Source organism: Oratosquilla oratoria, chromosome 33, assembly GCF_046742065.1.
Source record: "Oratosquilla oratoria isolate Oo_2021 chromosome 33, ASM4674206v1, whole genome shotgun sequence".
In the NCBI taxonomy this organism is placed as follows: domain Eukaryota; kingdom Metazoa; phylum Arthropoda; class Malacostraca; order Stomatopoda; family Squillidae; genus Oratosquilla; species Oratosquilla oratoria.
The window spans coordinates 45225730-45240414 of record NC_134809.1 but is presented as its reverse complement, the minus strand read 5'-3'; the positions used below and the strand labels follow the sequence as shown (position 1 = coordinate 45240414).

The window sequence follows — 14685 nt, the reverse complement described above, 5'->3', positions numbered from 1 at the left end:
GCCTTTTCCAGATCCATAAAAGCCCAAAAAACATCCTTCCCCTTTCCTATAGCTTTCTCACATAACTGTCTTACCACAAAGATCTGATCTACACAACCTCTACCTGTCCTAAATCCACACTGTTCCTCACCAATTACTCCTTCTGTTCCTCTCCTAATCCTCTCAATCAAGATCCTCCCATAAGCCTTCCCTACTACACTTAACAGGCTAATCCCTCTGAAACTACTACATTCACACTTGTCCCCTTTTCCCTTGTAAAGAGGAACTATACAGGCACTTCTCCAGTCCTCCGGTACTCTACCCTCTCTCCAGGAAACATTAAATAACCTCACCAACCAGTCCACCATCACTGAACCTCCCTTTTTCAGACATTCTGCATGACATCCATCCAGACCAGGTGCCTTACCTGCTTTCATCATCTTTACAACTGCCTTCACCTCATCCTTCCTTATTTCTCCTCCATTCTCCTCACTCATCACTCTCATTTTCTTCGCATTTCCCACTGCAGCTATCTTTCCTTCCCTATCCTCCTTCACATATAGCAACTCCCTAAAATATTCTGCCCATCTTCCCCTTACTGGCTTCTCTTCCATTATCATCTCTCCATCTGCACCTTTTACCTTTTCTTCCCTACTTGATTCGCCTCCTCTTCCTCTCTTAATTTCTTTCCAAAACATCTTTTTATTACTTTCAAAATTTTCTGTCATACTCTTACCCCATTTCACATCTGCTCTCCTCTTTGCCTCCTTTACCTTTTGCTTTACTTCTCTTTTCTTTTCTTTGTACCTCTCATATGACTCCCCCGTCCTCTTTTGTAACCAATCTGTGAATACTCGCTTCTTCTCTTCTACAACCTTCTTTGTTTCCTCATCCCACCATTCACTACCCTTTCTTCTATTTCCCCCTGTCCTTCTTGTTCCACACACCATCCTTGCACACTTTAAGACTCCCTCCTTGAACCATCTCCATTCCTCCTCCACACCCATCTCTGCTCCATCCTTTACTCCCTCCCACTCCTCCTTCAGCTTCTTTTCGTACTCCTTCTCCTTTTCCTTTTCATTCAAGGAGTTCACTCTAAGAACCTCCCTACCTTTTGTCCCTTTCCTCTTTCTCCATCTATCCTCCACTCTCAGCTTACCTTCCACCAAAAAATGATCTGATATTCCCCCACCCACTCCCCTTAGCACATGTACATCCTTAACTCTTCCTATCATAATCCTATTTACCACTACATAATCCATTAGCGCTCTATCTACCACCCTTTCCTCCACCACCCTCTCCCATGTGTACTTATGCTTGACTGTCTTCCGAAACACTGTATTTGCTATCATCAACTCTCTTTCTAGACACATTTCCACCATCAACTCTCCACTACGATTCTTTCCTGGAACTCCACACTTCCCAACCACTCCATCGATTGGACCATTTCCCACCCTAGCATTAAGGTCTCCCAGTACTATTACATTGACATTTCTTCCTAAACCCTCTATGCACTCATTTAAATCTATCCAAAAGGCCTCCCTTTCTTCCACGCTCTTCTCACTGCCAGGCCCATATGCACTTACAAAGACCCATATCTCCTTTCCCAGTTTCACCTTCATCCACATTATCCTTGAGGAAACCTCCTTCCACTCCACTACCTGTTTACCTATCTCCTCACTTACTAGAATAGCCACCCCTTCCCTCCCTCGCCCTCTCTTCACTCCTGATAACCTCCCACTTACACTCCCAAACTTACACTCACCCTTCCCTTTCAACTTAGTTTCACTCAAAGCCAACACATCCATCTTTCTTCTCACAAACATACTACCTATCTCTTCCCTTTTACTCTCATCTGTACCACATCCACGCACATTAAAAGACCCAAACCTTAGGGTGCTGGTCCGAGGCCCTCCAGCACCCTTTATGCCTTCACTTTTGTTTTTAGGATATATGCCCCGTGGGGCTACAGGGAGAAGGATGCCTAGTCCCACTCCCCGTCCCTTTCTTCTCGCCTCTAACGATCCAAGTGGGATACTTGGTGGCAGTATTTTTTTCCCCACCACAGGGAATTTCCCCCACCACAGGGGGAATAAGAACATTTTCATCCCAACAAAGATGGATGTCTGAGGCAAGATGATGGAGTGCAATAAGTATTTTTTCAGTTTTGACAACCAACAAGGCCATTTGAACTGGGGTGGTATGCTAAGGTGTTGCATTTAGTGATGATAAAGGATTTCATATACCTGAAAGAATGGCATTATTGAATTCCATCCCATTGTCAGAAAGAAGAATCTTAGGAGTAGTGAAGGCATAACTCAGTCTATCTACAAGAATCTGTGCAATGTGTTGTGCTGTTTTGTCTGTAAGTGGGACAAGAATACAAAACCTGGAAAAATCTTCTATGCAGATGAACAAGTATTGGTCTCCACTTGGGGTGTGAGGTAGCTTTAGAAGGTCAATGGCTACAGTATCAAAGAGTTTAGAAGGCAGAGGAGTTAAGAGTGGAGCATGGCCATGAATATGACCTTTATGGAAAGCACAAGAATGACATGCATCTATGTGAGCATGAATATCTTTCCTCAAAGTTAACCAGAAGTAATGTAATCTGGATTGGGTAATGTGTTTATCCTTGTCAGAGGGGAATCGTGAAAGAGTGATGGAGCAGTGACTTTATTTTTTATAATGTGAGTATTATGATGCAACATCGCACGTCTGGCAGCTAATGCTGCCAGACATGCGATGTGGCCCGTAGTGAAGGGGTTAAACTTTATTTCCCATTCCTGGCTCTGTGCAAAAATAGGCTAGGTCTTTTTGCAACATTCTACCGTCCTCTTCATTTTTCACTCCTCTCATGATTTTTGCATCATCTGCAGACAAGTTGGTATAGATTGTTGTTCCTTCCATTATGTCATTATCATAGACAAGACATATTATTGGTGCAAGCACTGAACCTTGTGGAACTCTGCTCTTTACTGTCTCCAGCTTGAGTAGCACCTCAGGAATCAGGTCACTGGGGACTACCAGTTGATTCACTGAGCAGTGTTGTTTGATACAGAACATCATCAGAAATGTCTGTTGTGTCGCCTGATTTGAGGAAATGCATCACATGCTTCCATAGGGGATCAGAAAGTTGGGCTGCTTTTATACATTCCTGAAGGATATTTATTGACTGGGGAGATTGGCTGACAACATGCCTGTTTAAGGCATCGGCAATGAAGTTGGCTTTACCATGAACATAATGAAAGATGGACATGAATTCTTGGATGGTGAGAAACCAAGGAGCAAGTTTTCCTGATAGATTTCTCCCACTCAATAGATGTAAAATTGCCTGGTGGACTGTGTGGATGTGAATTTCGTATCTGAGAATGATGTCTTTGAGGTATCTGAGAGCATATACTAGAGCAAGCACTTCTATTTCTGTGACAGTTTAATTTGTTTCTGCCTTGTTAAGTGTTTGACTGGCATAAGCTATTGGTCTGAGGTGCTTGCCATGGTGTTACATGAATACTGCACCTAATCCAGAATATGATGCTTCTGCATATAATGTGAAGGAAAACTTATGTCCAGGTAAGTTAGCACAAGGGCTGTGATTAACTCCATTTTAAAGTCAGGAAATACTTTGTCATGATCAGATGTCCATGTAAAGGGAGTATCCTTCTTGAGTAAGGATGTGAAAGGCGTGTCTATACTGGCATAGCCAGGAATGTAGCACCTATAGAATCCTGATAGACCTAAAAAGGAGCAGATGTGTTCTATTAAGGTAGAACATGGGAAAACAATGACCACTTTCACCTTATCATTGGTTGTAATACCATTGCATTAAGTATATGTCCTAGGAAGCCTATTTTCTTCTAGGAAGGAACATTTCATAAGTTTCAGTTTAAGATCTCCATGTGCAAGCCGAGAGAAAACTGTGTGGAGAGTTTGCAAGTGTTCACTGACAGATTTTGAGGCAATGACTATATCCAGATACATGAAAATGTTCTCACCAATCAGTCCTGCAATTATTTTGGTTAGGATATGGGTAAATACAGAAGGTGCAGAAATGAGATCCATAGCTAAACATTTAAATTTATTATCTCCTGTTAGAGTACTGAATACCATTATGGGTCAGGAACCAGGAGCAAAGGGAATTTGAAAATATCCCAACATGAGGTCGAGAGTGGTAAACAATGTTGTTTTTACCTACTGAGTGGATGTCTTGCAATACTGGTATTGGGTGACAATCTGGGACAGTTGATTTATTCAGTTTGAGGAAATCACCCTTTCAGGTAATCTCCTCTTTGCATACATTCCTAGATGCCTATTTCTCATGACATTTTTTTAATCTCCCAAGGCACTTATTTGGCTTCCTCAATCTACAATTTACCTCCACCTTCACTCCTTCCTTTCCTGCCACCTGCAACCCAAACCTCCTATCGCAAAAAAAAATAATAATATTAATAATTTGCTAGTTTTGTCCTCTACTTTCATGTCACCTTTTTCTCTTCTTTCTTTTAATGATAGCAGGCATGTAAGTGGACCAACAGGGTTAACCAATTACCTTATTGTTGATTTCTGTTTTAAACAACTATTTTGAATGCTCCCCTGCTAATTAGTTCAGTTAAAAGCTTAACTTTTTGTTTTAAGTTTAATGTGTGTTTGAGTTGTAATTATGTTTATCCCCAGCTTATTTTTAGTAATTGGTTTATTCAGAGTTTGTGCATGTTTTAATTTATTTTTTTCCTTCCCATAAAGAACCCGAGAATATAGCAGAAGCATGAAAAGGTAAACTCAGTTATTTTTATCAAGTTTAGTTTATTTTGTCAAGTATTCAATTTAAGTATACTATTTTATTTATATATGAAAGGGATTCTCTTTTATAAGGGAGGTAGCCATTCAGGTATACACACTATACATTCATGAACATCTACAGGCTAAAACAACTGTGTTCCACCTTCTGCAAATCAGGTATAATTTATGTATGCATGCACTATACAAAGATTCATCTGCTATCAGTCTGAATTTAAGATCATGTTTTTATGAAATATAAATAATCACAGTGAAACTTGTTCACTTTTGTCATGACTATCTATGTTGAATGCACATAGACCAAGAGTTTCTCAAAGCTGTATAAAATAGTCTGGTATCAGCCAGGACAAAATTACTGAAGTCCTAGATAGGACTTGAGTAAAAAAATTTAATGTTTTTTGGATGATTACATATTGTGATAACTTGTTCACTATTTGATTTAAAAACTGAAAGGAACAAAATTATCTATGGCTGTACTTATGTGATGTGTATGTGTGCCACAGGCAGAATCAGATGGCTGGAAAAGAGCTCTGCTGTGCAGCACATTTTTGCTAAGATATTTTGGAAACCACTAGTTGTATTTACTAACGCAAAGGGAGTTGTGCATACTGAGTGACCGAAATGGCATAATTATTATAAAAATTAGTGCTAAATACATAAAATGGAGGGAGACAAAAGTGAAAGAAAAGGTGAACCAAAAAACATGTCTGAATGTGAGTAGAGTGGAATTGCCACTGTGAGTAATACCAAAAAGATCCTGCATGAATGAAACCCCAAAGGCAACTCAAAAGTTGGATAATTACACATTTTCAGGGTTTGCAAGAGAAGGCGGAAGTTTAGGTAGAGGTTTGGAGTTGGATAGAGAACCTAGGTAGAAAAATATCCTAAGAAATAGGGATATTACTGATTTGTTGGATGAAGTAATAGATTTGAAAATTGAGTACAGGGCAATGTACAGAGAAATAATTCATCTTAAAAGAGCTAATGACGAGACAAACAAGGAGCTTGATGATCTGAAAAAAAAAACTAAACATGATCAGAAATGAGAATGAAAGAATGAAAAATAAAGATAAAAACAAAAATGAGGCCTTGAAAAAAGAAGTGAAAGAACAAATACAAGCAGTGACCAAGAAAGTTGGAGAAACAATTAAGGAGACTGATCTCCAAGAAAAAAAAAAAATGGAAAGTGGAACAAGAAAATGAAAAGTTAACTTTTAAGAAAATAGTACAAGTGGAAGAAAATGACAGAAACTGGAATTAAAGTTATTAAGGAAAACGAAAATTGGGTCAGAGACACAGTGGATAAAAAAGTGCATTCTAGTTTATGGTATTAAAGAAAACTATTATATAAATAGATATCAAAGAGAAAAAGATGACAAAAGAATTGAAAAGCAATTCTGAAAGAGATAGAAGATGAGGGGCAGGATATGGACAAAGAGATTCAAGAGGTACATAGGATGGGACTGTACTCTAAAGAAAAACAATATAGGCCACTAAAAATCAAACTAGGGTCTCAAATGATAGCAGAAGTACTATCAAAAAAGCAAAGCTGGCAAATAGTGAAAATTACAAAAGTGTATGGATAAAAAAAGAAATGAACAATGAGGAAAAAGAAAAAGAAAATTTACTTAGAAGTGAAGCAAAAAAAAAAAAAAAAAAAAAATTACCGGTAGACTGGGAAGAAATGATAAGTGGAGTCCCACAAGGTTCTGTATTAGCTCCAATAATATTTGCCATATATATAAATGACATGGATGAAAGTGTAGAATGTTATATGAACTTCTTTGCAGATGACACAAAAGTACTAAAGAAAGTAATTACAGAAAAAGAATGAATCACTACAGAGAGACCTGGACAAAGTCTGGGAATGTAGCCAAAAGTAGGAAGTAAACTTCAACATCAAAAAATGTAGTATAATGGAGTTTGGAAAAAGTAAAAATAGAATATCAGGGCAATATAAAATTGGTACAAAGGAAGTAAAAAGTTAGCTCAGAAAAGGACCTAGGAGTAATTATTAACAAAGACATGTCACCAGACAAGCATATTAACAAAATAGTCGGAGAAACCTTCAATTTACTAAGATCAATAAAAGTGGCCTTTGACTACTTGGATGAGGTAATGGTAAAGAAAATATTAGTCACACTGATAAGACCAAGATTGGAGTATGCTGTGACACTATGGACACCCAGTACAAAAAAGAATATAAAGAAATTAGAAAGAATCCAAAGAGCAATGACAAAGATGGCACCAACACTTTCTAAATTGACATACAAACAAATATTGTCCAAACTGGAACTACCAACCTTGGAACAAAGAAGAGAAAGAAGAGATCTACTGGCCAGATACAGAATTACGAAAGGGATGGAAGTCCTTGACAGAGAAGATTTATTAAAGTGGGATAAAAGAAAAACAAGAGGACATGAAAAGAAACTTAAAAAGGATATAGAAGAGATCTGAAAAAGAATAGTTTCCCACACAGAGTGGTAGGTGTCTGGAACAAATTGGATGAGGCAACAGTGTGTGCAAAAACTATACAAGAATTTAAGAACAAACTAGATGCTGTCACTACAAGCATAGTTCACTCCCCGCATAATACAACTAGGTAAATACAACTAGGTAAAATACCTCTGACCTCAGCAGGAGGCTTTAGTTTTATAGTCCACCATTGGCTTGCAAATCTCCTGGAACTGGACAACCTGAATAAGTTACTTATGTTACAATCATACATCTTACTAACTACATTTAAGGTAACCCAACATTTTATTCAATTTACTTAGAAGGTGGGTGCTGTGGCCCTGTCTATGGTGTGGCTTGGCACCATACCCAGATCCTTTGTGTCAGTGACACCTATGTCCCTTGTGTCAGTGATGCATCATGGAACATGACACATATCTGTCTTACCACAAAAATCTGATCCACATAACCCCTACCTGTCCTAAATCCACACTGTTCCTCACCAATTACTTCCTCTGTTCCTCTCCTAATCCTCTCAATCAAAACCCTCCCATAAGCCTTCCCAACTACACTTAACAAACTGATCTCTCTGAAACTACTACACTCATACTTGTCCCCTTTCCCTTGTAAGGTGGAATGGCACAGGCACTCCTCCAGTCCTCTACCCTCTTTTAAACAATCATTAAATGACCACACCAGCCAGTCCACCATCACTGTACCTCTACATTTAGCAACTCCCTAAAATACTCTGCCCATCTTCTTACCACTGCCTCTTCCATTATTAGCTCTCCATCTGTACAAGGTATATTCAATAAGTAATGAGAAAATGACAGGTGAGACATTAAATATGATTTGATCAAAATATACTTCATGGTGAAGTACACATACATATATTCTATAAAATTACTAACTGGCAACTTCCTATATTTGTAGGTCTGAGTGCAGCGGTGAACATGGTGGAACCAGTCTGATTCAGTTTGCCGATCTGTGAACACTTGTCAAGATGCAGGGAAACATGGAGCAATGTTACACCATCAAATTTTGTGATAAACTTAAGAAAACCAAACAAGAACCTTATGGAATGTTAAAGGAGGCCTATGGGTATGAATAGATGAGCCAAGCAAGTTTCTATCAGTGGTTTAACAGATTTTCTGAAGGGAATGAACAGGTTGAGGATGAACCCAGATCTGGAGCACCGAAAAGTGCATGCAAGGAGGAAAACATTGAGGAAGTGCAAAGGTTAGTGATGCAAGACCGTTGAATATCTGTGAGGATGATATCTGAAGCTGTTGGTATTAGTATTGGCACAATAGAAACAGTTCTGACCAAAGATCTGAAGCTCCACAAAATCTGTGCCAAGTTCGTGCCAAAGATCCTCTCTGACGACCAGAGGCAGTTTCATGTGGAATGTTGCACCGACATTCTCTAAATGATAGAGGCTGATTCAGGTTTCCTGAATAAGGTAGTGACTTGCGACGAGAGTTGGGTGTTCACCTATGACCCTAAGAGCAAACGTCAGAGTGCTCAGTGGAAGCACACGACCTCCCCCAGACCCAAAAAGGCAAAGATGACCAGTTCACAAGAGAAGGCTATGGTCATTCCTTTCTTTGGCTCCCAGGGGCTTATTCATGTTGAATGGGTTCTTCAGGGTCAAACCGTCAATAAGGAATATTACCTTACTGTTCTGAAAAGGTTCAGGGAGAAGATGAGGAAGAAGAGGCCTCAGCAGTGGAGGACTGGTCAGGGGTGGTTCCACCAGGACAATGCCCCATGCCACAAGTCAACACTGGTGACCACCTGGATGGCCGACAAGGGAATGAAAGTGGTACAACACCCACCCTACAGCCCTGACCTAGCCCCTTGTGACTTCTTCCTGTCCCCATGCATGAAAGACAGCCTCAGGGGAACCAGATTCCAGTCTACAGAGGAGCTGAAAGAGCCATCAGAAAGTTACCTGAAGAGATTACTGAAAAGGATTTTGAGGAGGTCTTCCAGGATTGGGAGAGACGCATGCAGAAGTGTGTAGATGCGAGAGGCAATTACTTTGAAGGAAACAAAGTTTTGTAAGCTTATGAAAATAAATAGTGTCTCTCCTGACATTTTCTCATTACTTATTGAACATACATTGTACATTTTACTTTTTCTTCTGTACTTGATATAATATATAGAATATAAAAGTTATAAAATGATGATAAAGGCAAAATTGCAACAAAACTGCATTAAATTTCATCAGAACTGTCTGCTATTGAAACTGAGCAGCACATGCTGTGGGTATCAGTACAGTATATACATCGATGGCATTCACAACGAAAAACAACAGGATTTAAAGTGCAAATGTGAATCTTCATAAATAAACTATTGTTTTTACAACAAAAATTTTGATGTGATTATATTTGTAACTACGGTAATCCTTTGTGTGTGACATATGTGTTTATTAAATTCTCTAATTCAAATATCTGCCATAAGGAGGCATCATCTTAATTTTCTTTGAGAGTGGGTTTGTGATGTTTAAACAAGTCTTCAAACTGAATCAATAACTACTTGGTTATTGTGACTGGGATTGAATCCAGAGCTTGTGATTCTAACACTGTTTCTTTCCAATTTCACCACAAAGAGTTTGCAATCTCATACCACTTGTATGCAGTAATTGTATGTTAGTTAAAACTATGAGCTGAGCATACATTTTACAAACTCTAACCCCATCAGTGGACATTGGAAAATTTGATAGATGCCTTTATTTGTTCTCACCATTAACATTATATGAATCACTAATGTACAATGATGTCATATTAATAATTATTTGGCTGTTGCAACCAGAATCTCACCCAGGCCTCTTACTAAACCCATCTCTTACTAACTTGACCACACAGCATAAAAAAAGTTTATAACCTTGTATGATGCTTGTATGCAGGAATTTGATGCTAATCAAAACTACAGTGTGAACATCAACTGTCAGTCCCAGCTGCAATATCCAAGTAGGATTTATTACATGATATACAAGTTTCATTTTTTTTTATTACAAATTCATTTATAATTGATTTATTTATTTATTTATCTATTTTTTTTTTCTGTAGTTAGGAAATAATTTGTATAATAATTACACACTTTGACTTCCACTCCTTTTGTAAACTACCTAGTTTATTTTGACTTTCAGCACAACGACCAGCCTGTTCGACACAGTGTCAAGGTGGTCTCGAGGCCTGTTGATTCCCCCAGCCCAGAGGAAGACACAACTCCTGTCCATGCCCAGATGCCACCTATCATCCCTAATCAGTAGCCCATTGCTTCTTCAGGAACTCAGCCTTTTCAGCGTTACTGAAGAGTCTCGTACATACAAAAAACATTCTACAGTGCTCTGCTCTCTCTTCCAAGTTGAAGAGGAGAGTGTGGATGTAGATGCTTACTTCTGCAGCTTGGTCTGTTTTTAGAGGTACTGGATTATATGCTGCATCCTGTATATTATTTTACATTATTTCTTTATGTGGAGAATCTTATGTAAAAAGTGCTGCCAAAAAGAACAAAGAAGTATAAGTGATTTTTTTTTCCAGAAAAGCTAAATGTCTTCAGTTTTGTTTTATTCTTTTGTATTAGCAGAAATATCATAATTGATGAAGGAGAATTTCCCAAGATGCATAATACAATGAAGGTATTATCATACCATCAGCACATAATTGAGTAGTTTCATTATCATCATATGGAAAATGTTGTAGGTGGATGGATGCTTTTCTGATAGTTTGTGTACAGATATTTGAGATAACATATGTATCCTTTTGTTAATGTGTAGGATTGTAAGAGTGATAAATGTGTTCATTACATGGACTTGTGTTCATGTTAGGCCATGGTCAAATGTGTTTTTGCACATTAATGTGCCTAATGTTGAGTGATGGGTACTCTCTTTCACTCCCTATCACTTTGTCTTCCTTATTCTGTCTTTATTTTTTTTTCTCTCACCTCCATGTGTCTCTGTTTCTCTCTCTCTCTCTCTCTCTTATCTCTTTCTCTGCAACTGGTAGTCCTGCAAGATGAATGGATCTCAAAGAGAATCATCTCCCTGCCACCCTTCTTCAAAACCTGTCAACACCTTTACTTCCATATGGAGTTTGAAGTTGTATCCCTGAGGGGTTTACACTCTCTTTATCCAGGGCCCGAGATCTCTATTAATTTCAACAGTACTTTCTTCAGCAATTTCATAGAGAGGTGACCTCTGGTGATTACTTCCCATTCCCTTACTCCTGTAGGCCCGTGATGTAAAATAGTACCAAACTGATATAAATTTTCAGTTGTTGCCTCAAGTTTTATTGAATGGAAACCCACAGCCCCACAGCAGCTGGCAGAGGCCCACTGGCTCTCCTATAGATTTCTCTGGAAATGATAATTGTTGCCTTGAGTTTTGTTAACTGGAAATCTGCTGCCCCACACCAACTGTAATGATTCCTTGGGCCCTCCCACTAATCTGGGAAGAAACTTTGGATTGTTGTATTATGTAGGAAGGGACCTATGCTCGTAGTGACTCATCTTTGTATCTTTCAGCATCTAGTTTGTTCTTAATTTCTTGTATGGTTTTTGCACACACAGTTGCCTCATCCAATTTGTTCCAGACATCCACCACTGTGTGTGAGAAACTATTCTTTTTCAGATCTCTTCAATAACTATCCTTTTTGAGTTTCTTTTCATGTCCTTTTTTTTTTTTATCACACTTTAATAAATCTTCTCTGTCAAGGCCTTCTATGCCTTTCATGATTCTGTAAATGGCCAATAGATCTCCTCTTTCTCTTTGTTCCAAGGTTGGTAGTTCTAGTTTGAACAATCTCAATTCATATGTAAATTTTGAAAGTGTTGGTGCCATCTTTTTTGTTGCTCTTTGGATTCTTTCTAATTTCTTTATATTCTTCTTTGTGCTGGGTGTCTATAGTGTCATAGCGTACTCCAATGGTCTTATCAGTGTGACTAATATTTTCTTTACCATTACCTCATCCAAGCAGTCAAAGGCCAACTTTATTGATCTTAGTAAATTGAAAGTTTTTCTGACAATTTGTTTATATGCTTGTCTGGTGACATGTCTTTGTTAATGATTATTCCTAGGCCTTTTTCTGAGCTAACTTTTTTATTTCCTTTGTACCAATTTTATACTGCCCTGTTATTCTATTTTTACTTTTTCCAAACTCCATTATACTACATTTCTTGATGTAGTATGTTAGTGTGGGTTTGTTTTTGTGTCACTAGCTGAATGTAGTAAGAAAGGAGCAGTTATCAGCCAACAGCTCTATGTGTGACAAGGTGCAAGAAGTGCAGGTGAAGTTGATAGAAATATCTTGGGCCCAAGTCCAGAAACTGAAGATGTCAATCCTCCAAGGCTGCACCTCTTTATAGAGGTGATAGGGTTGATGGGTTTTGAAAATGAGTAGCTTTACTGTTCATATTTCAGGACCAGTACAAAAAGATACCCAACATTGGTACCATTCTCTAAAAAGAAATCTTAGACTGATGTCTTCATTATGTGGGACCATTTATATGTCACCAACTTAAAGTAGTAAAAGAAGGGGAGCAATTATCAGCTGTCAGCTCTCCTTGTGTTTAAAGGTGGAGGAAATATAGAGAGTTGATAGAGAGAGGTCTAGGACCAATCTAAAGGCTGAGTGTCAGCCCTTCAGGAAATTGACAAGGTTTGAAGATTGACTACAGGGAGATGATTCTGACATCCTTCCTGCAGGACCTCCTTTGTGCAGGTTCCTGTCATAGGTCCTTTCCACACTAAAACATCACATATGATAGTCCAGCATTTCTTCCCAAAGAGATCAACAGGGATGCTTGAGGACAGTTTGTCAGCCACTTAGTCCTCTGTGTTTCTAGTCAATGAAACTTAAGTTGACTCTCTCTTCTTATGATTTTTTTTAAATCATGGGTGTATTTGTCTATGTGAGGACTTGTTTTCATGCTTACACATGCATAGTATGAATATGTCTTTATTAGAATCACATCTTATGTATATACTTAATTGTATATCTGGTGGATGTATGTTAGTGTGTTTTTTTTGTATGTGTTGATATGTACAAATATGCCATTCTTCATGTGAAAAAGTTTGCTGGAACTCTTCCCTGATATATATATATATATATATATATATATATATATATATATATATATATATTTTTTTTTTTTTTTTTTTTTTTTTTTTTTTTTACCAGAACCTGGGGGAGGAACAGGTGTTCCATTTCACCAGAATCTAGGGAAAACACAAATTCTGATCTCATCACACTTATTTCCTGGTCATTGTACTGGTTTTCCAAGCTCTTTCTAATTGGCCAGCCTTAGATACCCGTACCTAAGCAGAAGAAATCCCTTTGTGAATCCTGAGGGCCATTCTTAGGTGAATTTTTATGCCACTTAAAGATGGAGTCTGAAATAACCAAACTCTCCTGTTCAGTCTGCCATGATAGAGATTTTTTCTCAGATATTAAAACTTAGTTTAGCTTTGGTAAATGTGTAATTTTTTTCTTAAGCTATTTTCAATGCTAACCATCAACAGATAAACAGATTTACTCCGATAAATCTCTTATCAAGTTAGTCTGAACAGTATGTAGGTCATACTTGTATTACATTGCATTTCTACTGATGCACTTCATTTCCAATGAACAAATCTACAGTATTCTATGAATATAGGTTACATATGGCCCATTGTCCCAAGAGCTGGGTGATTGTATTGTATTTGAGTTTAAACCTCTTGACTATTGTTTTTACAGCTTTTTGACAGTTTTGAAATAATATACCTATAATTTTGAATCAATTCTTCTCATCTATTTCCATGCAGTGGAACTATACAAAAGTAGTGTAGTTTTTGCTATTGCAAAGTTTGATACTGTAACACTGTAACTCTTGTTAACCTGACTTTCCTCTCCTTGTCTGGGGCAATTGAGCACATGAATTTTATATAGGTGATACTACAGGGAGTTGCATGACACCCTAATAGCCCAAACTCGTAGTGTTTTTTTTTTTGTTTTTTTTTTTTTCTCTCTACATAAAAAGGAGTGCTGGTCTTCTTTTAACCTCTACTATCCCACTTTTCCATTACTGTACCTTCCATCAATCTCTTTTACCATCCTTGAGATTCTTCCTTTAGTGTCATATGATCTTTGATACTCTGCATTGAAACTTGATTATCCAATTCTGTCTTTCCGAGCCATCCGATAACCTGTGCTGTTATCACACTTCCATGTAAAGAAACCTCTTTACTCTCACAAAAATGTATTATATAATAGTAAATGACTATCCTATTTACCATATAGATCAAAGAGATTGACATAGTCACCTCATCTGCCTGGGTTAGTATGCTCCAATATACAGACGCTCCTCTACTTACGTTCATTCATTTTACGTTTTTTCGATTTTACGTTTGAACTGACTGTAAAAAAAATTGTACAAAAAAAATTTTTTTGAGTGAATTTTTTAGTTTAGCGCGCT

General features: G+C 37.9%; 1 protein-coding gene across 11 annotated transcripts in view; it reads left to right on the top strand.

Moving 5' to 3' along the window:
• The window catches only part of LOC143017884 (potassium channel subfamily K member 1-like), an 87073-nt gene extending 73756 nt beyond the window's left edge, over positions 1 to 13317 (top strand). For 9 of the 11 annotated variants that reach the window (XM_076172912.1, XM_076172913.1, XM_076172909.1 and 6 more), the window contains one exon: positions 10382 to 13317. In XM_076172912.1, coding sequence (XP_076029027.1) covers positions 10382 to 10504 — 123 coding nt within the window. In that variant the 3' untranslated portion in view covers positions 10505 to 13317. Of the gene's footprint in view, positions 1 to 4719; positions 4750 to 10381 lie in introns of all 11 variants that reach the window. The other 2 variants (XM_076172919.1, XM_076172918.1) reach the window with 1 other exon arrangement.
• Positions 13318 to 14685: the final 1368 nt, after the last annotated feature.